A 24690-nucleotide genomic window follows, 5' to 3' on the forward strand; every position below is an offset into this window, starting at 1 on the left:
ATACGGCGTTCCAACCAAGTCCAAGGAAGTGCGATAGAGGTGCCATTCAATCCCGGACCTATCGAGTAGAAAGCGGGGAATTCTAATTCTGCAATGCTTCGGTGCAGCCACGCGCAACTTTTAAAACGACGGCAGATAAAAGACTACCGATAGCAGCGCCCCAAGCGGCTTGACCCTGTTTGGGCTTGCACTTAATGGTCGCGAACCAGCACGCGCTCGCTGCGCCCTCTTATGCTTCGCTTGCACGACACATGGTACGCCTCTTCTTTCCCTCTGCGTGAATGAAACCACGCAACATCCCGCAACAGCTAATGCAAGACACGTTCCCGCCAAAAACCACGTGGCGGCTCGTGATGCGACTAAAGTGGCAACATCCCGCAACTGGTAGCCACGTGACATGTATAGCCAGGTCTAGCCAAGGGTAGCCGTACTCTGTGCTACCAGAGTTCTTCAACATTTTGAAGGGCTCTGGTGCTATTAGCAAAATCTCGTCATCTTTAGCAAAAGCTTGGCCTTACTGGCGAGTTAGTTGTATCATTAGTTCCGCTGATGGCAGTGGCTTTGCGCCCCTAGTGCGAGAAAGACAAAATAAATATTGCGATATCGTTAAACTGTACTAGTAACGCATCATTAATGCAAAAATACACGCATCTTCATAAGTGAAAAAATACACGCATCTCCGTGAGTTGATAGAACAAATAATTATAATTTCACATGAACAATTTTTAGCCCATCTCCACAGTGTGGGTACGAGCCGTATGAGAAGAAGCACCATGACTACAATCATCATTAGTTTTAACTCACTTGGGATGGATTGTTGCGTGTGTCTTTCCGAATCGACCGTCGGCTGGATGGTTTCGTAGTACAAAGCTTCCACTGCAAAAGTGCAAAAACGAAACAAAAAAAATATTTTTGCTTAGAAGCTGCTGCTGCTGAGGGCCACTATCCAAACTTCATGAAGTGAAAACACTGAAGCGATGACACATAAATCTATTCAAAACGGAGTTCGTAAAACATTTCTTATAGATTACAGAAGAGTTCCAGCCTATATGCCGCGAACGTACTAAGTATAAAGAACCCCTAAACCACTTTCAGTTTGACGAAAAATGTATGCTTTCTTTCTCGCACTCACTATCCTTCCTAACAATGCTATTCTTCTTCCTTTTTTTTTCATAAAATACGTGGTCAGTGCAAGGGCTAAGCCTCGAACGCATTAGAATTTCGCACTTTTCTCGTATAGGTTGTTATCTCAACTTGCACAGACGAAAGCTAAGAAAAAAAAATTGCCCTGCATCTGCATGTCTCACTGCAAATGTCGTCGAAAGACGATAGTCTTGCGTGTGGAGAGAGTGAACAAAACATTTATTTGATATTCTGCGCGAGAAAATTGGTTATTTGTATTCTGGAAGCGCTGCGTTAGAGAGTCTTTATCCGTGCAGTGAAGGCTAGTGACCGCATCAACTCACGTTAGACACGAGCGCCATCTGGCAGTTATCTTCGAAAACTAAGCATCTTTCTCCGCACGCCCGCGGAGAAAGATGCAAGCCTGTCTCGGAAGCGACAAGGAGTAGTACGCAATATGACAGATAGGTGCGACCACCATGTCGTCTTAGCAACGCGTTGAAAACGCTTCCCCTTTTGAGCATCGCGTTGCATTGTCAGCGCAGCGTGATAAACGCTACGGTCCTTAGAATTACTTGTGTGTACCTTCTCTAATATAAAGGCACACATACAAAACATTCATTGATTTGTAGGGTTTAACGTCCCAAAACCACCATATGATTATGAGAGACGCTGTAGTGGAGGGCTCCGGAAATTTCGGCCACCTGGGGTTCTTTAACGTGCACCCAAATCTGAGCACATGGGCCTACAACATGTCCGCCTCCCACATAAAAAACATCGACGTGTTGTTATGGTGCCTCAGATATGCACCATGATTGCTTTTTAACTGACACTCACACAAGTATGAACGCTGAAACTTGAGCAATATTTTTGTTTGAGGTATCGTTTGATCACTTTGGGGACATAAAGGGGATCGTTACCGCGGACAAACAGACAATTGTACAGACAGACAGACCAAACTTTTGGCGGCGAAGGTCCCTAAAAAAGTCTATCATCTTTAAAAAAAAAGCAGTGAAACAAGTTGAACACGCACGATACTCGTGATCCAAGGCGAGGCAAAGCGGGCGTGGCAAATGAAATTATTGGAGGAATTTCTTAACAGATACTTCTCGAACCAATCGACAGCTTGTTTCCTTACAACGCGTGAACAGGCTGATTACGTCAATAATTGTGCTCAAAAGACAGGACACACAATGAGAGTATAACGCGTTTTTTGTTTCCAATTTCAGAACATGGGTGCTTTAATCGATGAACTTTGCTACAGCTCAGTTATATTGCTATTTGTAAAAGACTTTGTGATCCCGTATCAGCATCTAATAATGCCCGCCTTCACGTTTTCCAGTTGTTGATTTTCGCCATGTTTTCTCTACACGCTGACTAGTCTGTCAAAACGAAAGAGATTGACTTCGCATGCAACCAAGGTGTCAGAACGAAATGCTTTTTGTTTCGGTTTTAGTTTCATCCAATCAAAAAAAGTTTCAAACTTTTTTGTTCCGGAACGTAAAAAAAATGTTGTGTAACGGTACGTAACAGTTTTTATTTGTGTGCAAGATTTGAAGTTATACTAACGATAGCACTCCTCTTAGGAAAGTTGGACACGGTAAAACGCATTCTTCGAAGAATCAGAAGTATAACTGTGCAACAAATTTATATGAAGTAGCACGAACAAGTATTGTTCAAAGTATTTGTTTTCTCAAGTCCGCGACGACTTTTTTCGAGCAGGCTAATCGTTTTTTGTCAAGGAAGTGATCATTATATCTCAAAAGCAGCACATCATCATCATGATGATGATGATCATCATCGTCATCATCGCACTCTAATGTGTGGGACTACTGTTCTGATAAAATATAAACCAGCGCTGCGAATGCCCTCTTCACAGTGGTCAGCGTGACAGACGAATGTCCACTAACATTGATATACGCAGCTCTCGTCGCCGCTGTTCTCGATTTTCAGACAATGTCATCACATCTTTAAAACTTAAGAACCCTTGTCTGAAAAGCACGCTATAACTTCATTGTGAGGAATGAATTATTCTTTACGTTGCATGAACTCGGAAGTTTTAAATCACCAAGCTTTTTTACGAACCAAAAAGCGATTAAAAAATTCCGGTTTCCCTCCAGAACGAATAATATGCAACGTTTCGGATACGTTTCTGTTCCGGTCAAAAATATTGTAATATAATTGGCGCAACTTTGTACTGTAACGAAACACTCACACATTCACACACTCTTCCACAAGAATGGAAGATTGTGCGAATGTGTGAGTGTTTTGTGAGAGTACAAAGCTGCGCCAAAATTATTACAATAAGACGAGTATATAACCAACCATCACAACAACTTTTATCGATGAAAGATATTATTTTCTATTTCTTGGAATTAATTTTTTTTCCCGTTTTCGGTTTTCGTTTCATTCCGACACACTGCATGGTACTTTACACACACACACACACACACACACACACACACACACACACACACACACACACACACACACACACACACACACACACACACACACACACACACACACACACACACACACACACACACACAAATTAATGACTTCAAAAGAGCATCGTGCAGTTTCATGGCTTAAGGTTTGAGGGTAACTGTTTACCGGCGACGCTCCAGTCTTCATTTTAATTGCTCATGCGCAGTTACATATCAAGAAGGAGTTTCACTTTACGCGGGTAACATGCATATACGAGCATCATTAATTTCACACCAGAGTAAGCACGTGTAACTGTTTACCGCTGAAGCAGCTGCCACATTTTAATCGTATATAAAGAGCTTGCACTATATGCGGGCACTTGAAAGCACGTTTTCTAAAATGTATTTGGGTGTAATAAAAAAAAAATGTGCCTTGCCTACCTGGAATGTTTTCGTCATCGAATAGTCCATCAGCCGCCTTGCGATGCTGCAAGATTGGGCAGTAGAAGCAGCGTGTATTTGTTAGGTCTTGATATAATAAAAAAAGACAAAAAGAAAGACAAACAAAAAATAGGTACGGCTGGTAACGCTCGAATAATATACACAAGTGACCGCAAAATAATATCTGGCGTTTTGCTTTCAGAAACCACGACATCATTATGGGAGCGCCATAGAGGAGGGCTTCGGAAATTTCGACCCGCTGGTGTTGTTTAACGCGCACCTTATAAAGCTCAGTACACGGACCTCCACCATTTCGCCGTCGTCTAATCGTGACCGCCCCGGCCAGAATCGAACCCACGACCTTCGGGTTAGCAGCCGAACACCCTAGCCACTGTTCCACGGAGGCGGACGAAGTGCCAGCACTGTCTGCGATTGGAGAGACTGAAGAAATTCAAGTTTATTCATGAGATGCCCAACGAGATCTCTAGATTTTTCCCTAACATAATTAAGTTTGGAGCAAAGAAGTGTATTGCAAGTTATCATTATAGTAGCGCAACTATCGAAACGCATGTTGCGCCTGATTAACCTGTCAGCGTCTTACAAGCGCTATGATAGCATCAAGGTGTAAGGTCCATGATATATCAGAAGATAAATGAACTCTTACTCTCAGATACCTTATGTTAGATAGATTTTTAATTGTCTTAATATTCAATGTTCAGCGATTAGTTCTAAGGCTTAATTCTGTTGTGAATGAGAGAGTCTTATCTTTGATTATGTGACTTCTATCGGGTAGACCTGGCAACATTTGTGTTTAGATTGTTCTGCAAGTTATCTTCCCTGTCAGCATCGTTCCTGTTAGCATTATGACACTGTTTTGTTAAGTAATGTCGATTAGCCGAATTTTTCTTGTTTGCGTGGAGAGCCTTCCAAGGTCTTTGCGCACTCCTCCCGATTTTTATCAGGCGCTCCGCTGCACTATCATCTTGCAGCTTGGCCCTCTGCCGGGAAAGGTTTCTTGAGCCTTGGCGTAGAAAAATACTGGTGTAATTAACACAAATAATTGTGTCTTGTGAGACCAGCCACTCGGTGAATCTTATTGGCACAAAAGGGAAGTAATTTTCTCTAGCGTAGTGCATGACTGCAGATGAAACATTGTGCTCATGTAGTTTGCGGCCGATATCAGTTAGAAAGACTGGCCGGTAGTTAGTTGAGTCAGAGTGAGTAAATATTATGGATTACACGGGCTAGCTTCCAGCTGTCGGGCACAGCCTGTGACCAAGGGACTGTTGTAAGACAGCACCTAATTCATGAAATAATTCTTGCTTCTGTATTCCATTTTAAGCAGCCTCAGCTATATCTCGTCAGGCCCTGGTACAGAATTCGAAGGGCGATCGATGGCGGCTGCGATGCCATCGGAAGTGATAAGTACATATATTCCATATCTGAAATTAAGGAAGTAACGGGTAGGATAGACGACATCAGAATTTAACCTGTAAACACGAAGCTAAAGAAATTGTCGGATTCTGTTGCTGCGTCTGACGGGAAAAGATTGTTTTCCGTCGTTCGCTGTTGATATGAGGGATTTGCAAAGGTATAATTTAGATTTACTGCTTTCCAAAACCTCGTTCGACACGTGTACGCAAGAAAAAAAAATAAATTGTGCGAGCGAATACGGCTACAGCTATGGTGTAGTATTTACTTAAAATTTTCAGCTATATGGACGCGATTCTTATTTTTTTTCTTTTTTTTTACAGCAGATGAAATGAAAACTTCCTTTTGCAAAATCGCTTTTGTCATTTCGTTGCTTTCCGAGCTTAAGATTCAACTGTGTTCTTAAACAACACAATCCGCCTCGGTGGCACAGCGACTACATGGTGCCCAGCTGCTGACCCAAAAGGTCGCGGGTTCGATTCCGTGCGCGGCGGTCGCATTTCAATGGAGTCGAAAAGGTAGAGGCCCGTGTACCTGTGTGATGTCAGTGCACGTCAAAGAATGACAAGTGGTCAAAATTTTAGGAGCCAGCCACTGCGGCGTCTCTCATATTCACATCTTGGTGACGGGACGTCTATAAAATTCCAGATATTATAACTAAACAACGGAATTATGTTTAGGTCTGCAGTATTATTATTATTATTATTATTATTATTATTTGTATACACAGATACACAAGGACACAGAGGAAACAAAGATTAGAGGGAAGAAAGAGGAAAGAAGATGAGGAAAGAAAAAAAAGACGAAGACTTCAATGAGTACGAGTAAAAACATAAAAAAATATAAAAGAAAGACTGTCTATAAACGGGTGACCAGGTCCGTTTGGTTCATAAATGTAAGAAGAGCTCGGTGGGCCTGGTCGCGTCGGGAAGCGCTACCACTCGGAAAGAGGTAGGCATCTCGGGTCACGCACCTAAGTCTTAGGAATTAATATACCTTAATCAGCAAAGACCGCTGCGTAGGAAATGTGTGACAGTGCACAACGAGACTAGCTGATATACAAAATCATCCATCATTGTTTAACAGGCCTGTAAGCCCGTAGCGGAGATGAGATCGTACGAGTGTAATTTCTATACAGTGTGACAAAAAGTAAAAAAACATCGATATGTGGGGTTTAACGTCCCAAAACCACCATTTGATTATGAGAAACGCCGTAGTGGAGGGCTCCGGAAATTTCGACCACCTGGGGTTCTTTAACGTGCACCCAAATCTGAGCACCCGGGCCTACAACATTTCCGCCTCTATCGGAAATGCAGCCGCCGTAGCCGGGATTCGAACCCACGACCTGCGGGTCGGCAGCCGAGTACCTTAGCCACTAGACCACCGCGGCGGGGCAAAAAAAAAAGAAAGAAAAACAAGATAGACGCAAGAACGCCGACGGTATCGTCAACACTCGATAACCAAAGGGGCTGCCGGAACCACATCGGAAGGCCATCATGGTCGCGCTGAACCTTAAAAAGATAATAATAGCAATTTTTGGGGGCTTAATGTCTCGAAAGTGCTATATGACTATGAGGGACGCCGCAGTGGAGGGTTCTGCAAGTTTCGACCCTAGCTGAGTTCTTCAACGTGCTCCTAAACCTAAGTACGCGGGCATTCTCACCTTCATTGAAAGTACGACCTGAGTTGCTGGGGAATTGATACCGCGGAATACTGATGGGTATAGTCTAGCAACATAACCAATAGACCATAGTGGCGTGACCTCATAAAGCTGGCACGTGTGTTTTCAAAAAAGTTATCGCACATCTGATTACATATAGCTTCAATAGTGAATCATGACGAGAATAGTGCGTAAGCATAGGGACGCTTGCTTTGGGTAATAAACTGCTGCGAGTTCGTTACAGCGTAGTAATTTATTATGGGAAGCATCTGACGCTGATCGCTTCATATCTAGACAGACCTTCCTAGTCGGGAACGTGTCTGCGGATCCGGCAATGTGTTTACAAGGATTCGCGACCAACGTCATGGTTAAGATACTCTTCGGGTGAAGCGCAAGGAAGATCTGGTCCAATTAGTTGCTATTTTTAGCCAGTGCCTGGTGCATTCACGTTCGCACTGTCACCAATACTTACCGAAGCCGGGAAAACGAATCCTGCCGACGCAACTCGCGTGCAATGCGCCGCGAAAAGCGCCGCCAACAACCACAATCTATCCATATCCAACAGTCTGGAAGACAACATCACTGGCGTTGTTCTCATTCAACCTGTGCTTTGCGCGGGGCCCACACCGGGAATAAACACATGTAATGATCACGTCGTCCGCCACATCATGGACTGCGCAGGTGCCCGCACAAGCGCTCAGTCGCTCCACCGACGTCAACGCAAGCTCTCCGAAACAACGCCAGCAGCAAGCTGGCCGTGATCAGAGCGTGTCACTTCGATCCAGGGCCATGCACTTCACGTCACGCGCACTCACGTTCACGTCGTCATAAGGCCGGTACACGTACGTCTCACACGTCATAGCCGATGTCTGCCGAAAATCGGCAAGCCAGGCGCATAGTCTTACTTTCCGCGATCCTGGAAAAGGTCGCGAAGTGGCCGGTAGCACGGTTGTCCTTGGCACCCAAGATCGACCTCGAGGACCCCCGTTCGGAGTACTCAAGAGCAAACCTTACGTCCGAAGTGGATGCAGATGTTTCTGAGTGACGAACGACGCACAGTCCTGGAAGGACACTCAGGCACAGTCTACGATGGAAACTTGGAAGAGCAGCTTTAAAGCACACGCGCTTTTCTATTAGTTAACACGGCGAGCAATAAAGCGGTGAAAAGTGGAAAAGCCAGGTGTTTCTGTTTCGAAGGAGAAGGGACCGATGACACCACTGTAGACGCAGCCTACTGAAAGTCCAACAAGGAGGGTTCCGCCGACCATCGGCACTTGGGTCGCAATGGCATCCGTGCATACGCACAATAAATCCGCGTAGGACGAGTCATGCTGGATTCGCCACCGATGAGGGAAAGCACTCGGCAGAGGCTTTCTTCAACGTGAAAGCCACGACGATTCGGCCAGGAACGAGCTAGGTTCGTGGTTCGACATCCTCACGACTTCGTCGGTTCGGATGGGCCGCGCTCCAGCCGCGGCTCAGTGGAGACTGAAGGACGATTTGCGGAGGCGTGCGACAGCGCTGCGGGAAAAGCGAGCGGCGGCGCTATATGCTCGACAGCCAATAGCCGATCGACCTACGCAGCAGATGTTGCCGAACGATACCGCCATTTCGAGGGCGACCGCTCGCCTGAATGATGCCAGCTCTGATATAGGAATCAAGTATACATTTAGGGCCATTGGAATGGGCTGCAAATTTTCACGGCCTGTTGTAACTCGTGACACTATTACTGGGAAGGATCGCAAAGGAAATAAAAGAAAAGAAAAATCAAAGATAGCGAACTTAGTTCCCCGATTCTTGGCGAATTCCTCAGTGTGGGTGCGATCTCAAATTTCAGGGTATACATCTACAGTTCGTCTGAAATAATGTCCAAAAGTTATGCCGAAGAAGAATTAAAAAAACAGAAGCAAGAAAAAAGAGAGGTTAGGAGAAGCCAGAGATCTTGAAGGATAAAAAGAATGAAAAAATTACAGAAGAACAATAAAAAAAACAACAATAATAAACAGACGTCACCCAAACACAAAAGAAAAGAGGGCAAAACAGTAAATGAAGTTAGCAACAAATGTCAGACAAAATTTTTAGTGTCAAGCATTCATTGCATGCCATTTAATATACGTATCTATCTATCTATCTATCTATCTATCTATCTATCTATCTATCTATCTATCTATCTATCTATCTATCTATCTATCTATCTATCTATCTATCTATCTATCTATCTATCTATCTATCTATCTATCTATCTATCTATCTATCTATCTATCTATCTATCTATCTATCTATCTATCTATCTATCTATCTATCTATCTATCTATCTATCTATCTATCTATCTATCTATCTATCTATCTATCTATCTATCTATCTATCTATCTATCTATCTATCTATCTATCTATCTCGGAGGGTACGCCTTCGTTTGACTAGTACACACACACACAATATATATATTACAAAATGAAGTATATACTTAAGGGCTCGTTTTTCCGTGTTTTGACACAATAATAATGAGATTTGACAGACAACCATGCGAAGTTATTAGACCGAATTGTAATGTAAATGTGAAGAAAGAAAAGTGGCTGAAAAGATAACTTGCCGTGAGCAGGAACCGAACCTGCGACCTTCTAATAACGCGTTTGATGTTCTACCACTAAGATACCTTGGCAGCTATCCTCCCAGCCACTTTATTATATATATAAGTGAATTTTAAAACTGGGAGTGTCAGTCAGCGCCATCTGTAGCCATGGCGGCGAGTGTGGCACACTCTTTATGAGCCTGTGTGGCGTCACGCTGCCCGTGAACTTATTACGAGCTGGTAGCTGACCAATAGTCCCTCGCATATACAACACACACATAAACAATTATATATATATATATATATATATATATATATATATATATATATATATATATATATATATATATATATATATATATATATATATATATATATATATATATATATATATATATATATATATATATATATATATATATATATATATATATATATATATATATAATGTGCCGCGTGCGTGGGCTTCCTGACGTCATAATGCAGATGAATTATTGAGACGAAAATACGGAAGGACTAATTAACATAAACAGACTGACGGTACACGCGCGTCTCATTACCGGCCTTTGTTGACGAAGGTACGTTTTGCTGCGTACGCAACTCGATGCTGGAGTAAAACAAACCAAAAAAAAAAAACGCACGATCCCAACCAAAACGACAAGGTGTTTTGTGTACATGAGCGAACGATTATTGCATCCCTAGCTTGCGGAGGGATTGAAGCAACCGATGTATTAGTGTAGTTTGTTCTGTATTCTTCGTGCGACGAAACTAAGACGCGTGACAGCTGGATGAAACGGCACGATTCAAAAAAAAAACAAAAAAACTAATTGACACGCGCAGCACGACAGCGTTTTTGTTCGTTCCAACACAAGCACAGCGTAGCTCTGCGAAGGCCACGTCTAACACGGCGCAGAGCAACGCAGATTCACAAAATAGTGCATCGCAGGCAAAATTAAAGAATGCTTTTGGGGCTTTACATTGAGGAATCACAATATAAACGCGACGCGTGCCGTAGAGTAGGGCAACGGCCGTGGTAGAGGTTCTCGAGCTAATTTAGAACACTTGGCTCGCGTTTGCCAGAGCTAATTTTGAACCAAGCCAAAATAGCCGTGGTGCAAGCCAAAATTAGACCCGAGTAAAAATTAGCCCAGAATAAAGCAAGATTGTCGGATAATTTTGAACACTTGGTTAACGAGTATCTATCTATCTATCTATCTATCTATCTATCTATCTATCTATCTATCTATCTATCTATCTGTCTATCTGTCTGTCTGTCTGTCTGTCTGTCTGTCTGTCTGTCTGTCTGTCTGTCTGTCTGTCTGTCTGTCTGTCTGTCTGTCTATCTATCTATCTATCTATCTATCTATCTATCTACCTACCTACCTACCTACCTACCTACCTGTCTATCTGTCTGTCTGTCTGTCTGTCTGTCTGTCTATCTATTTATCTATCTATTTATCTATCTATCTATCTATCTATCTATCTATCTATCTATCTATCTATCTATCTATCTATCTATCTATCTATCTATCTATCTATCTATCTACCTACCTACCTACCTACCTACCTATCTGTCTGTCTGTCTGTCTATCTATCTGTTTGTCTGTCTGTCTGTCTGTCTGTCTGTCTGTCTATCTATCTATCTATCTATCTATCTATCTATCTATCTATCTATCTATCTATCTATCTATCTATCTATCTATCTATCTATCTATCTATCTATCTATCTATCTATCTATCTATCTACCTACCTACCTACCTACCTACCTGTCTGTCTGTCTGTCTGTCTGTCTGTCTGTCTGTCTGTCTGTCTGTCTGTCTGTCTGTCTGTCTGTCTATCTATTTATCTATCTATCTATCTATCTATCTATCTATCTATCTATCTATCTATCTATCTATCTATCTATCTATCTATCTATCTATCTATCTATCTATCTATCTATCTATCTATCTATCTATCTATCTATCTATCTATCTATCTATCTATCTATCTATCTATCTATCTATCTATCTAATCTTGCGAAATGTGGCCCTATCTTATTCCAGCAGTGAATTCAGTTGGTGTGAACGTCAGAGACCCACTCCTTCGTTCGCGTTGGCGAAAACCACGAGGGAAGAACATCGGGTGAAGAGACCAGTAATTGCTTCGTCATTGTTGGCGTCACCATCCCAGGCTCCCCTTACCTCCAGCCTTCATAACGACGATGCATTTCAATGTGACCATTAGAAACTCATTCTGCTGGAGGAGACGACGCCAGCGGCGGGGACGCACTTCTGTATATGCGCACAAATGAGGTCATTTGGAAACTTAAACGTTCAGATAAAGGCGTCGGGTTGGCACCATTGGTTCAAGTATTTTTTTTCCAACGCAATATAGCGCGTATACTGCTCTATCCGAGCATTTGTGTCCTTAAGGCGTGCAAGCGAACGTCGCGGTTGGTTCAATGTCGCTCCGTCTCGCCGCTTTTTCGTTTCGTACACGTTTCCTTGTTCCTTTCCAGGAATGGCCACGTTTGTGCCTAATGCCCGCATTTGTTCCCCGTGGTGAGCAACTGCACGCGCGGCCTTTTTGTGGCCCAAACGGCGGTTCGTTACCCCATTGTCCCCCGCGCCGCCAGGGTCGACAAACACAACCTATTTCCAAAGACTCGAAGCCAAAGCCCAGCATAGGCAAAGCTGGGCGTCGCCCACGCGCCGAGACCGACGGCGGCAGGGAGGATTATTGTTGCATGTTGAAGGCGACTCGAAGTTATGTTGTGTCCCTTCGGCGGCATTTAGATGGACCTGGGGGGAGGGGGGTGAGATGTGTAGCGAGAGTGCTTTGAACGGTGAGTTTGCCGACGAGGCGACGGAGTGGTATGCTGCTCCGGTAGACGTGGTGTTGCACGTTAGACGCAGGGCTCTGTTTTTTTTTTTTACGGGGGCAATGTTGCATCGCAACAAACTGACCTTATACTCCCCCCTCCTGTTGGTCGGGTCGAAAGAAAAACACACTCTACAGCGAATCAAAAAAAAAAAATACAATGAAGCGATGAGGACACAGTAGTCTACCTATGGTTCCTTGCCTTTCGGTAGTAAAAATGAGAAGCAAAGAGTTCTTGTTCACTGAGTAACCATATGGGGCACAGAGAGAGAGATAAATAAAGAGGAAAGGGGGGAGATTATCCAAGCTTGGCTCGGTTGGCTACTCTACACGTGGGTTGGGAAAAAAGAATAATAGAAGGGAAAGAGATAGAGAAAAAAGAATAAGAAAGAGATTAATAAATAGTCAGCTCAAAAAAACCCAGCACGGTCTCGCGCTGTTCTTTCACAAGCACTCATGAAGTCCGGTGGTCCTTAAGAAGCACAAGAGAGCTTTCGTGGATTTGCGAGTACGCGAGACCATCGGCAAAGGTCCCAGGATCTTCTCTTCTACAAGTGACCGGTCGTGAATCCACGTCACGGAGCTTGGATTCCGTAGCACTTCGTTGAGATTATATGGTGGGCAGTGGGCATAGAAAGTGCTCAAGCGTCTCCTCGAAGGCGCAAATGTTGCATGTCGCACTGCTGGCCATTCCAAGGACACACGAATACGCATTCGTTAGTGCCACGCCCAACCACATGCGACACAGAGGAGTTACATCGCGTCGTGAGGGCCCCGATAGCAAAGGAAGTTGAAAATCACGGTCGATCGAGTACAGGTGCACGCTGGAGAAACCCAGGGTATTTGATGGTAGAAGCATGATACGACGAGCAAGTTATAGCAGTCGCCGAACATCGTTCATCCTCAAGAGTGGTATGGGCATCCGCAGGTCTTGGTCATGAGCTGATGGAGCAGCTTCCTCTCTGTAAACGTCACACGAATTCTCTCACATCACGACGTCGACAGCAGCAGAACTTGCAGCGCTTCGAAGTGCAGTCAAGCATATTCTTTAGCAGCAATCTAATCAATGGGTCAACTTTTCCGACCCGAGGTCAGGCTTATACAGACACTACGGTGTGCTTGGTTACACGAACAATCAGAGTATCAGATAAGGCACGACCACCACCAAGCGCTCGAGCAAGGACACGGTATTGTATTTGAATAGTTTGCGAGTAATTGCGGAATTGTCGGCAATGACCGCTAAGATATGGTGCAGACTGTGATTAGCAACCAGGTGAGGGTGGGTGGAGGCTGTCTTCACATCGATGCGTAAAACTGATCACTTTCGATGTCATATTGTTGACATTATAAGAGGATCGCAATAAAAAGAAGGTTGAAAATGAGGCTCGGCATCTCCGTAACTCTATTATCGGATTGACAGGGATCAATACCACTGGTTGACAAGACATACAAGTTACACACACACAAAAAAGAAACAAGAAGAAGGGGGGGGGGGGGGGGAGCGGGAATGGCAAAACGGGCTGCGTTTCTCCTTCAGAGCACCGACTATCTTCAGGGCGCTTTACCCGTCGCGCTCTCTTGCGGCAAGCGCCAGCAGAGTGACGCTTTTCCTACAGTGTTCCAGTTTGTCCTCAACTGCACGGTCTTAAACCCGCGCGCATGCGCACGTCCAACTACGTCACCATTCCGTGTTGCGGAGAGCGGTTGCGCGCGGCGGCCTCTGCGCTAAGGGTATTATACCCTTCGCCTTCGAGTCGCCTTATGAAAATGCATGAAGTAACACCTGTCTTTTAATACGGAAGCCTTGGATGCTTCATCAAACGCAAAAAATTGACCATCGGCGGCATCGACACGAGTGAGACGCCAAAAAAACAATCATGACGTGATGACGTAATTAATCACGTCAAGATGACGTCACAGATCTGTGTAATTTGCAACGTCATCATAACGTGACGCCACATGATGACGTCACCTCCTAATCATAATTGTCGGGGCTCAACGTTCCCAATAACCGATACGAATATGAGGAATGCCATGGTGGAGGGCTCCGGAAATTTCGACAACCTGGGCTCCTTTAACATGCGTTCAAGTGAAGTGAAGTGAATTTTATTGCCACGTACGTACAGAACATGTTTAAACAGCAAGGGCAGTGGGGTAAAAGCTGCATACAGGCAGCTTGACTGGTCCCACATTCCCGAACAATAACAGCAGAAGCAACATTAACAAGAATACTCACTTGTCGCAATAATAAAATAGTAATACACAAAGCCAATCGATTAAAGAAATTCAGTAAGTACACAGGACATGTGGTTTGACAGTGTGGTTTGGTCAGAGCTAGCCTGATAGTGAAGGCAGGAAAACACCAGTTTAAGTATTGAAAGCTTGTAATGCTCCGATCGCCAAACAAAAACGAAATCTCATGAAGTGCAGAAAGCTTTCGAGGAGGGGGCGGGAGGTGAGAGAAGATGAATACAATCGATGGAGAAGGAAAAGAAGATGACAGCATACGCCTAGTATACTATTATATGGTATTTAACGTCTTAAAACGATGACGGGATTATGAGGGACGCCGCAGAGAAGGGCTTCTGAAATTTCGAGCATCTGGTGTTCTTCCCATGTACAACGACACTGCAGAGTACAGGGGCCTATACCATTTAGCCTCCATTGATGTGCGACCTCCACGGCCGGAGAGAAAGGGAGAATATTTTTTTTTTGTGACAGAAAAGCTGAGAGGTCAACCTTAATCCATTTTATGGCCTCCTCTCAGCGTTGGAAAAGAGGAGAGAATCCGACGGCAGGGATCGACCATTCGACCTTTGTTTGAGCAGCTTCGAGTCGTCTTCTATTGGCAATCGCATACGAGACCACGTCACTTTTTGCTTTCGACGTCGCCCACATTTCGCGCGAGTGAAATTAAACTGCGTAAAATACGGCGACAGTTGTCATTTTCGTGGGGCACGCCCCGAAACAGGACACGCTGTGCGAGTGCCTATAAATGAAAGGGGGATAGACGTCGTAAAATCAAATCGCCGTTTGCTCAAAGGCCCGACGTCGTAAAATCTCAGCACCAATTTACGATGGTGCAAGTGACACCGCTATTCAAAGCCACGCCGGCGGTAACGAGGAATTGCGACTCGTATATAGCGAATCAATCACGCGCACGCCGCAGTCAAAGGCAGTCATATCTTTGCTCGCGCGGGAATTCGTGCTCCTTTCAAACGCGCGTTATGTTCCGCACCATCAATGACTGATATTCAAAGCGTGCCTGGGTGTTTGAATCACGCAGAAGTGCCTGCTTTCGACCGTCGACCACGCGAACCGCATCAAAGGCTGGTCGCGCCTGTACTGTCGGATCTTATCAAACGTGTATGAACGATGCGATATGGTCGTGCGAGGAATACTCGGCTTTGACATTTATTGAGCGTGCTTTGCTGCTTCACTGTTAGCCTCCAAGAGCGACCCGCGGCCCAAGAGGCCCAGTCCGGATCCCGTGAGCTGCTTCTCCGTCAAGTTCTTTATCACCCACGGCCCGTGTTGACCGCATTGAAAGGTGAAAGAACGCCTGCCACGTGGTCATCATGTATGTGCCATTATTTGTCGGTATTTGCGTGACATGCGCAGTACATGTTTGAAATATCGATTGTAGCAACGCGGGGCTATCCCATACGCAGGTATACAGCGCATAGCTTGTTGAGAAGCGTGGGGTTCGAGAGAGTGTTGGGAAAACTTGCACCTTGAAGCGTATGAGATGCAAGCGAATGAACAAACGCAGGACTGGGTAAGCAATCGATCGTTGTGCGCGCCCTAATTCGTTGAAAAGAGCAGAACGTGATCACATTTGTCGCCGATATAGACAGCAATCACTCCTATGCATGATCGAAGGGCCTGTTATCCAAGGCAGGTCGAATTCGTGACTATACCTTTAGTGCCTACTGCTATGTATCACTACTTTATACTACTACTACTTCTAATATTATAATAATAACTGCTTTCTGATCAAAATTGCCTTTGAAGATTTTTCTAGCTAGGCCGTAACAGTAAGTTATTTACGAGACCGGAAGTAGTATAGCGGAAGTAAACGTGGCTCTGGAAGTCCATACTAGGAAGTTACTTACGTTAGCAGCCACAGTCCCACTAGCCAAGCCACGGTTAACTTCACAAAAAGAAAGCTCAGCCGTAAAACCGGAAGTAGTATAGCGGAAGCAAACGTGACTCCGGAAGTTCATACTAGGAAGTTACTTACGTTAGCAGCCACAGTCCCACTAGCCAAGCCACGGTTAGCTTCACAAAAAAGAAAGCTCAGCCATAATAACGCGACGACAGAGGTTGTGTTCCAATTCTTAGACAGCACGTAGACAGTCTACACAGACTGCTTAGAAGACCGCACCGAGCCCATGCTACAGTGCACTAGAGGGGGGCTTTGGCCCTCTAGTGCACTGTACCCATGCTGTCCGAGAATCGGAACAAGTTTAGACAGCGTTTACGCGACGATGCGCCACCTCGCGTCGAGAAGAAAAAGCTAAAGGAAACAAACGTAACAGTTGTAATTTCTGGCTTATTTCGTGTTAAAATCAAAAACAAATAAACGTTACTCACATTGAGCGTCTGAGAAAGCGTTTGCTTGTGGGCAGACGGCCATTCTGGCGAGATTTGATCTATCTGAGCGATTCGCTGAGCCGCCATCTTGTTTAGACAGCAAAGTAGCCTGCATTGTACTTGTCTACGATGTGGTCTTCTCGGAGCTGTCTACTTTGCCGGCTACGTAAGAATTGGAATGGGACTTAAGATGGCCGTTGTGCATTTAGCTGTCTATTTAGCCGTCTACGGTGAGTATTGGAACACAGCCAGAGAAGACGCAAGCAACGGCGTACGAATACCATCTGCCTTTTTTTTCACGATGCCACCACGCATGCGTCGTTCCCCTAGCGGCAAAGGGGAGCAACACCTCTTGATGTCGAATGTTTTCGTTCGGGCGATACCGGTTGCCACGGCCTCTGCCAAAACGCTATCAAAAGCGGCAGATGGCGGAAAGGGGAAAAAAAGGTGCTTTTTTTATTTACGTACACCGTCTCAACGAAAAAAGTCAACGGTGGCCAGAGCCACAAAATTGCGTCACTGGGCGCTGTTGTTCACGAGCACTTCGACTGTGAGATTGCCAAGCGCATTCCATTTTGCAAAGGAGGGGTGTCCGGCGGAAAGTAGCCATCGTTGCTGTCGGGCACATCCGAAAGCCTACTTCTTCAACAGACGCTCGCTCGGATATGACTATACACACGTTATCTTTTCGTCGTTTTTTTTTTCTTTCTTTTTCAGATAATGTTGCAATATACCGTTTTTTTATCGCAGTTGCCCAGAACAGGCTGCGTCATGGAGCGCTTTCTGACAGCCACCCCTGTTTTAAAAATGCAATGAGCTTGGCCCTCTCGATATCGGCGCTCCCGGAAAAAAATGCAGCGCCGCGCGTAGCGATCTTGCAGCTTTGGTTGGCAACCGGTCACTGTAGTGACAATATTTCCCGTTGATACTGTATTTCCGTGTGTCAGAATGTATGCGTGTACATTTGATTGATTCGTGGGGTTTAACGCCCCAAAACCACCATATGATTATGAGAGACGTCATAGTGGAGGGCTCCGGAAATTTCGACCACCTGTGGTTCTTTAACGTGCACCCAAATCTGAGCACTCGGGCCTACACCATTTCCGCCTCCATCGAAAATGCAGCCGCCGCAGCCGGGATTCGATCCTGCGACCTGCGGGTCAGCAGCTGAGTACCTTACCCACTAGACCACCGCGGCGGGGCGTGTGCGTGTATATCTTCACATTGTAAATGTGAAGACTTCAGACGAAGGAAGAGGGGGAGGGTGGTGCCAGCTAGAAGTGCGAATGCTTGAACCGGCCCCAACCCCTGTCTTGGTTACGTTAATGTCTTCGCTGCATTATATAGCTCTAATACAGCGATTGAGTGAAACCTGGAGTTGGCGAACGTGTACGAAAAAGGCTTCTTAAAAAGACCATATTCTGTTCCCTGAAAACGTCACCAGAATAAAAGTTCGAAGCGCGCTTTCACAAGGGGCAACGACTTGTTGTGCAAGCGGGTAGGGCTTAGCTACTTTCACCGAGAAAAAAAAAAAGAAACAAACAAAAACATTATGAAAACATGACAGAGGTGTAATCAAAACGGAAACTCATTGAAGGTTCGAAATGTTTCATGAAATATTTCTGCCTTCGCTTTGAAACGAGACTTAAGTGGGAAGTACAAAACTTTTCTTTGAGCAACGTTAAGACTGAATACCGGCCTTCTAAGCATAATAATTACCTTATAAGTGAACGAAAAAATTGTGATAGGAATAAAGCGCAGAGTGATAGCCAATCAATGGTTTAATTGGCTGAAAGTTACTTATTGAGCTTCTCTCCCAAGAAAAACAAAACATTTAAAAGTGATACAATAGTCACAAGAAAAATAAAGAGAGTGGAAAACGTCACAAGTTAACCTGGTGGCACCTCGTCGAATGGAGGCAAGATGCTGACGCCATGCACTCTGTATCATTGACGACAATACCTGATAACAAATAGCACTGTCACAAGCATATCCACCCAAGGAAAACCTGATAAAAAGGTCATACCTCGTTTATTTACAGCACTAAACCACACACACACACGCAAAATCGCTTGTAATGTTGCTTATTCATACAAATCCGACTAGATTAGCTTGGAGATTCTCGTTTGACACCAGCGAGGGGCGGGGTTGTTGCTGGAAGTCGTGATATGCTTGAAGACTGGTGACTTGGGGCAGCGTTGGGTGCCACTTCATTGCTTTCTGCCTTAGTCGCTTCGTGCAAGGGTGTAATAGTAGTCGCATGTGCTTGATTTTTCTTGATTAACACACGTGCGTCTCAGTGGACAGCTTATAGGCCATGCTTGGGCAGTGTCGCATGGAGCATCGGATGTGCCCCCAAAAGTCACATACTGTGCCTTTAAGGGGCTTATGAACGGAACTAGCCGTGTTCGATTATCGATTCCGTAATTTCAACAGTCCTTTGTCTATTGTTTTTTTTTGAAAAGAACCTGCCTGTGGGGCGATTTAAGTTCTTTATGCACACACGTCCAAGGTTTGATAACGCACTGGAACATGCGATAACGATGCACAAAGGCAAGGGGGAAGAACTCGTCCTTCTTTGCTTGTTTTCTTTTCTTTTTTTGGCACATGAGATCAAATCACATCAGTGCAGCCAAGTCGACCCGCCGAAGAAATGTATGTACATAAGTGTCGATTGTTAACGTGTTTTTTTTTTTTTTTAGCGCGCCGTCTCTCGCATACAAAACAGGCCAGCGCCGAGGTTCGGCTATAATTTTGTATCATAATCAGGTGTTACGACCTAACTTCACTACCGCAAATCAACTTCTCTACGGCAAACCACTGTAGCACCTCCCACGCAAATTGCCCCCGTTTTTCCCTGTCTCGATGCGCGGGTGCACCACGCAGCAGATGCACTGGCATTGCGCGGAGCCCGGCCACTCTGCGTAGTGTTCCCTCCAACAACTGACGACCCTGTACATTTAGTTCGCCAGCGTAAGTGGTGATCTGGGTTTCATGCGCTATAGACATACTCTTGGGCGTACGTTTACACGTACTCCCGGTTGTTTTTCCGTTTTGAAAGACTGCAAGACGTTACCGCACGCTAAAATGCCTCTAGCTAGCCACTGCCCCAGTATCACCTAATCCTGTCGGGTAGGGTGACGTAATCCTTGTCCGCGTACTCCTGGTCTTCGGCGTCGTCGGAGCCTACGTTCGTAGTCTGAACGACGCCGACGGGTCGCGACGTGTCTTCCTCGTAGATGAACGCGGCGTCGTACATGGGCGACGGGCGGGCCGCTCGCAACGACGCCAGCGGGCGGGCATTCTGAAGTCGCGGCGGCTCGACGTCCTGCAGGAGCCACAGGGCGCGACCTTTGGACGAGGACGTCCTGGGCGGCTCGGGTTGGCACACGTGGTTCTGGCAGTAGAAGTCCCGGCCCCCGTCGCTGTGGCACCAGGTGCCGTCGGGAAAGAAGGATCCTCCGAGGTCGTTCAGCTCGGTGCGCGGAGTGTACCAGGGTCCGTTGGTGATCTTGCAGTAGACTGCACAAGCCTGCCAAGGTCGGGCTGCTCCGTCGGTACGAAGAGACAAGAAAAGTGGGTACAGCAATCAAACACGTTATCTGGAACAGCCATGATGCTTGATATTGAACGTCATCGTGTATTCAACGTTATTCAACGTTATTACAGCGTTTTTCTTTTCTTTTCGTTTTCTTTCTCAACTTGTATGTGCTGTACTTCTTGTGTACTTATGTATTCATTACTTTCTTGGCTTGAACGGTGAAAATAGTTGTGTTTATTGTTTCGTATTTATTATGTATTTATTTATACTTTAATCGCACGACATATGAAGTATGAATTCGTGGTGTTTTTTTCCTCTTTTGTCCGGTACATGCGTTAGTATGAAATCATTTGCTATGTCGCTCCTTGTGTTCACTATTATAGTGTATGAAACTCTCACCCCAAACAATCTTTATGCCATTTATTGTTTCGACTACGTCCCCTTGTAACTGCCCACCTGCTTGGACCTAAAGGTCTGCAGTATGTAATAATAAATAAAATAATATCGACAGCACGAACTTGCATGGCTGGTATTACCGAGGTTAGATATCGTCAAACTGTTGTCGACGTTCCCAGTGGTCGGTTCACACGGTCATATCATTTTTGCAGATTAGTTTTGCGGAGTATCGAAAAGTGGCGGAAGGGTTATGAAAGGAATAACCGACAACCATCCGACAAAGTCACAAGAAAAGCAACGCGTTTTTTTTTAAACCAAAGTATTTAAGCGAAGTAAATTCGTCCTGCTCCGGGGATCGAACCCGGCACCAACGCCTTTCTGGGGTGGTCACTATACAAATAGAGCTAACCAATATGCTGGCGTAGCTATTTTCTGGCAACCTCGTTATCTTAACTGAGTGCGCGAAAAAAATTGAAAAATTGTGCGCTGTGTCCCGCTGTCTTCCTTTTGTCCTTCAATTTTTTTTCGCACTCAGTTAAGATGAATTACCAACTGTCCGTGCTTTTCAAGTACATCCTGGTAAGCTGAATTTGTAAAGTGACCATCCCGCGAAGACGTTCGTCCTGAGTTCTATCCCTGGACAAGAATAGTTTTCTTCAAATAGATTATTTTCTTTCTGAAAAACACGTACAGCTTTCCTCGTGGATTTCTACTACAAGCGGGTGGTCTTCGATAATCTCTTTAACGACAATTAAGTGCTCTGTAAACTCTCGAAATTCACGGTCATCACGTTACACAATTTCCACCTCTGGTACGCCATAGTTGTCTTACCCCAAAAAACTCTTATTATAAACATTAAATTCAAATAATGCATATTCCTCTCGGTCTGAACTGTGAGCGTTGCTTCGTTCGCAAAAACTTGTACATAAAATTTTTACCACTATCGGTACGATATATTTTTTGGGGTGCTTTACGCGACATAAAAAGACTGCAGACAAATAACATGCCTGTTGCTCCCTATAGCCCTCAGAGAGGTCGAAACGGGTCCAAAATTTTCCAACGCGACAAATACGCCGCACATATAATATACGGGGGCTTGGGCGTGCTGTTATACCATAATTAACACACAGCTCTCAGAAACACCAGGGACACAGTGGTGCCATACAGACACAGCGAAGCGGACACAGTGCTGTGCACACGTCGTATACGAATGTTTTCTTGTTTTTTTTTGTGTGCTAACGGTGTTAAGATATGTTATACAACTTGAAAAACACCAGGACATTCCGATACGACGTTTCGAAACAACACAGAGTAATGTCACCTCATATAAAGTTCTGAAGTCAACTCGTGGCACGTAGGTATATCATGTGCATTAATTATTTAGGAATGATATAACGCAACAGTCAAGTCAACAAAGTCAAGAATAACACAGTTCTCTATAAAATTACGATGACCAAACAACCGAATAAGACAGAACGCCTGCTCCGTTACGCTTACTTTGCCTATTGGGGTAGCCTCTGGCAGCACTTGAAAAGACGAGCTACAACACGTCTTCTATGCTTGCGCCTAATGCTAGAGTGAGGTCGCGCTTACCGGGGTTGTGCCTGACTTGGGCTCCTTTAGAAGACAAGTCTCGGACCAGTGACTTCCATTCGGCGCACTTGCGCGTAGCGTAGTCCACGGGGTTCTCCCGGCGCTGGCAGATCTGCGCAGAATATTGTACCGAATGCATCATGCACGGGAGAAAAAAAATTATAATGACAAGCGGCTTTAATAAGAAACCGGACTGCAGTATCAGAAAAAGGCCGACCGCATGCTCCATTAAAACAACGAGGGTTTCTGTACGTAAGCATGTGCCTTCAACAGCGTAGAACTCTCGCGAACATTCCTGAAAATGTTCTTAGGGAACACTGGACAAGATAAGCGCTTGTGATGAACAGCTTTTTGTTGGTATATACGAAACGATGTGTTAGCTCGCAGAATGTGGGCAAAACAAGAAATGTGCGTGTGTAAACGTTTTATTGCAATGCGAAGTCCCGTAAGCGAACTGCACATTACCGTGTATACTATTTCTTTGATGCCAATCAATTTAGTTTCGGGGCCTACCGAGACTTCTTTGGTATTATCTCCGTCAAGGAATGAACGTCGGTAAAATGTACGCAAACGTATGACAAAAAAAAAAGAGGAAAGAGTTTTGTTGATTTGGAGAACCTGGGTATGCGACCCACGACCGCTCAGTTCGTAAACAAAGGTACCTGGAGCTCTACAGATTGCGCACCTGACACAAATGCACGACACTTTAAAAAGCGCGCCTTGTTTCCCTCGCACTTCCGTATCACAGTAATCTTCGTTGGCGCGGTGGTGTCGCCGTTTAGAAGCAGTGAAGACAAGTACTGCATCACAACATCAAAGAGCGCCGACAAGGAGCGCTTCGGTACTTTTAGCGCGACGGTGGCCTTCAATGCATTATTGTAGGTATACTATACGGTCGATGAAATGGGTATAACACGATGATTAGGTTTGGTGACGGACGCAGATTGGTTCACCTTTCGCGTCGTGTTAGCATTTTTTTTAATTGTTCAACAACGCACAAAAGAAATCTTCCAGCGGCTATATATATTGGCAGCGAACGGTTGTGCAGCGCGAGCAGTTCGTTTTTTAATCGCCAGCATGCGCCGCCTATGTCACCGTTGCGAGGCGAGAGGGGAAGAGGAGAGAAAAGAGAGAGGGAAAAGGATGCACATACTTAAGTGTGGTGTAAACGCCGCTTGGAAGGATGCCAAGAGGAGAGATTGGAGCGAGCCAAGCAGATGCTGCCTGCGTCGGCGTTGCGGGGAGAGAGGGCAGGAGCGTAGGAGAGGAGAAAGGGGTAGAGACACCCATGTGTCGTAGGGGTATAGTCACGCCGCACACCGGATTGAGCTCGAGCATAAGACGCTTCGCATATAAATAGGTCAGACGACAAACGATATTGCTGTAGATTTCCTCTATGAACGGGTCTGAGCGCCGCCGTGTTGGGCTGTTAACCTTCGTGCTTTCCACCTTTGACAACTAATCAACGAGTGTAACACTAGTCTCAAACGTATGAAAATGATTGGGCTGGTGCATGCGAAGTTTCATGGCATTATTAATTGACGTTGCAATATACAGAAACAAGAAAACACTGGCTTCACAGCCCAAGATGGTGCCGCCCAGATGCCTTACAGAACATCGAACGGAACATAACGCAAGTGGTTTAAACCACGACAACATGTGCCCACGACGAGAAGTTGTTACGTCGTACGTCGAGCTGCGAAACTCGCGCAACGAACAGCCAGCAGTCGCTCACGCTGAGAAAGCGAATGAAGGCGCGTTCTTTTTTTCCTCTCCTTCGTATACATTTATCGCCTTTCATTTAAGGGTTGACAGGAGCTCACTCGTGCGTGAACTGAGACACGAGATTAAAGCAAGCTACGCGATCACTGAACGACTAGCAGCTTCTGTCCCCACGTTTCAGTGTCGATACACGTGCAGCGCCACGACAGTTGCGACAATTGATTTGCCGTGACAGTTGTCAACGGCCACGACAGTTGAGATTTGCGTGACTGTGGGATCATGGCTTGTGTTTGCATTTGGTAGTCGCTTTTGTTGATTGGCTTTG

At 45.1% G+C, this 24690-nt stretch overlaps 2 protein-coding genes across 2 annotated transcripts in view; both read right to left on the minus strand.

Moving 5' to 3' along the window:
• LOC119181841 (uncharacterized) overlaps positions 1–16842 on the minus strand; it is a 43601-nt gene extending 26759 nt beyond the window's left edge. The window contains exons 1-3 of the mRNA XM_075875112.1: positions 16761–16842; positions 3993–4038; positions 805–876 (exon numbers count right to left, since the gene is read on the minus strand). The gene's annotated coding sequence lies outside the window, so the exon portion shown is untranslated. The remainder of the gene's footprint in view (positions 1–804; positions 877–3992; positions 4039–16760) is intronic.
• Positions 16843–19127: 2285 nt separating this feature from the next.
• Positions 19128–24690, minus strand: part of LOC119181840 (uncharacterized) — a 62818-nt gene continuing 57255 nt past the window's right edge. Inside the window, exons 17-18 of the mRNA XM_075875113.1 lie at positions 22644–22755; positions 19128–20659 (exon numbers count right to left, since the gene is read on the minus strand). Of these exons, the coding sequence (XP_075731228.1) occupies positions 20229–20659; positions 22644–22755 (543 nt within the window). The 3' untranslated portion in view covers positions 19128–20228. The remainder of the gene's footprint in view (positions 20660–22643; positions 22756–24690) is intronic.

This window comes from Rhipicephalus microplus, chromosome 10 (genome assembly GCF_043290135.1).
Source record: "Rhipicephalus microplus isolate Deutch F79 chromosome 10, USDA_Rmic, whole genome shotgun sequence".
In the NCBI taxonomy this organism is placed as follows: Eukaryota; Metazoa; Arthropoda; class Arachnida; order Ixodida; family Ixodidae; genus Rhipicephalus; species Rhipicephalus microplus.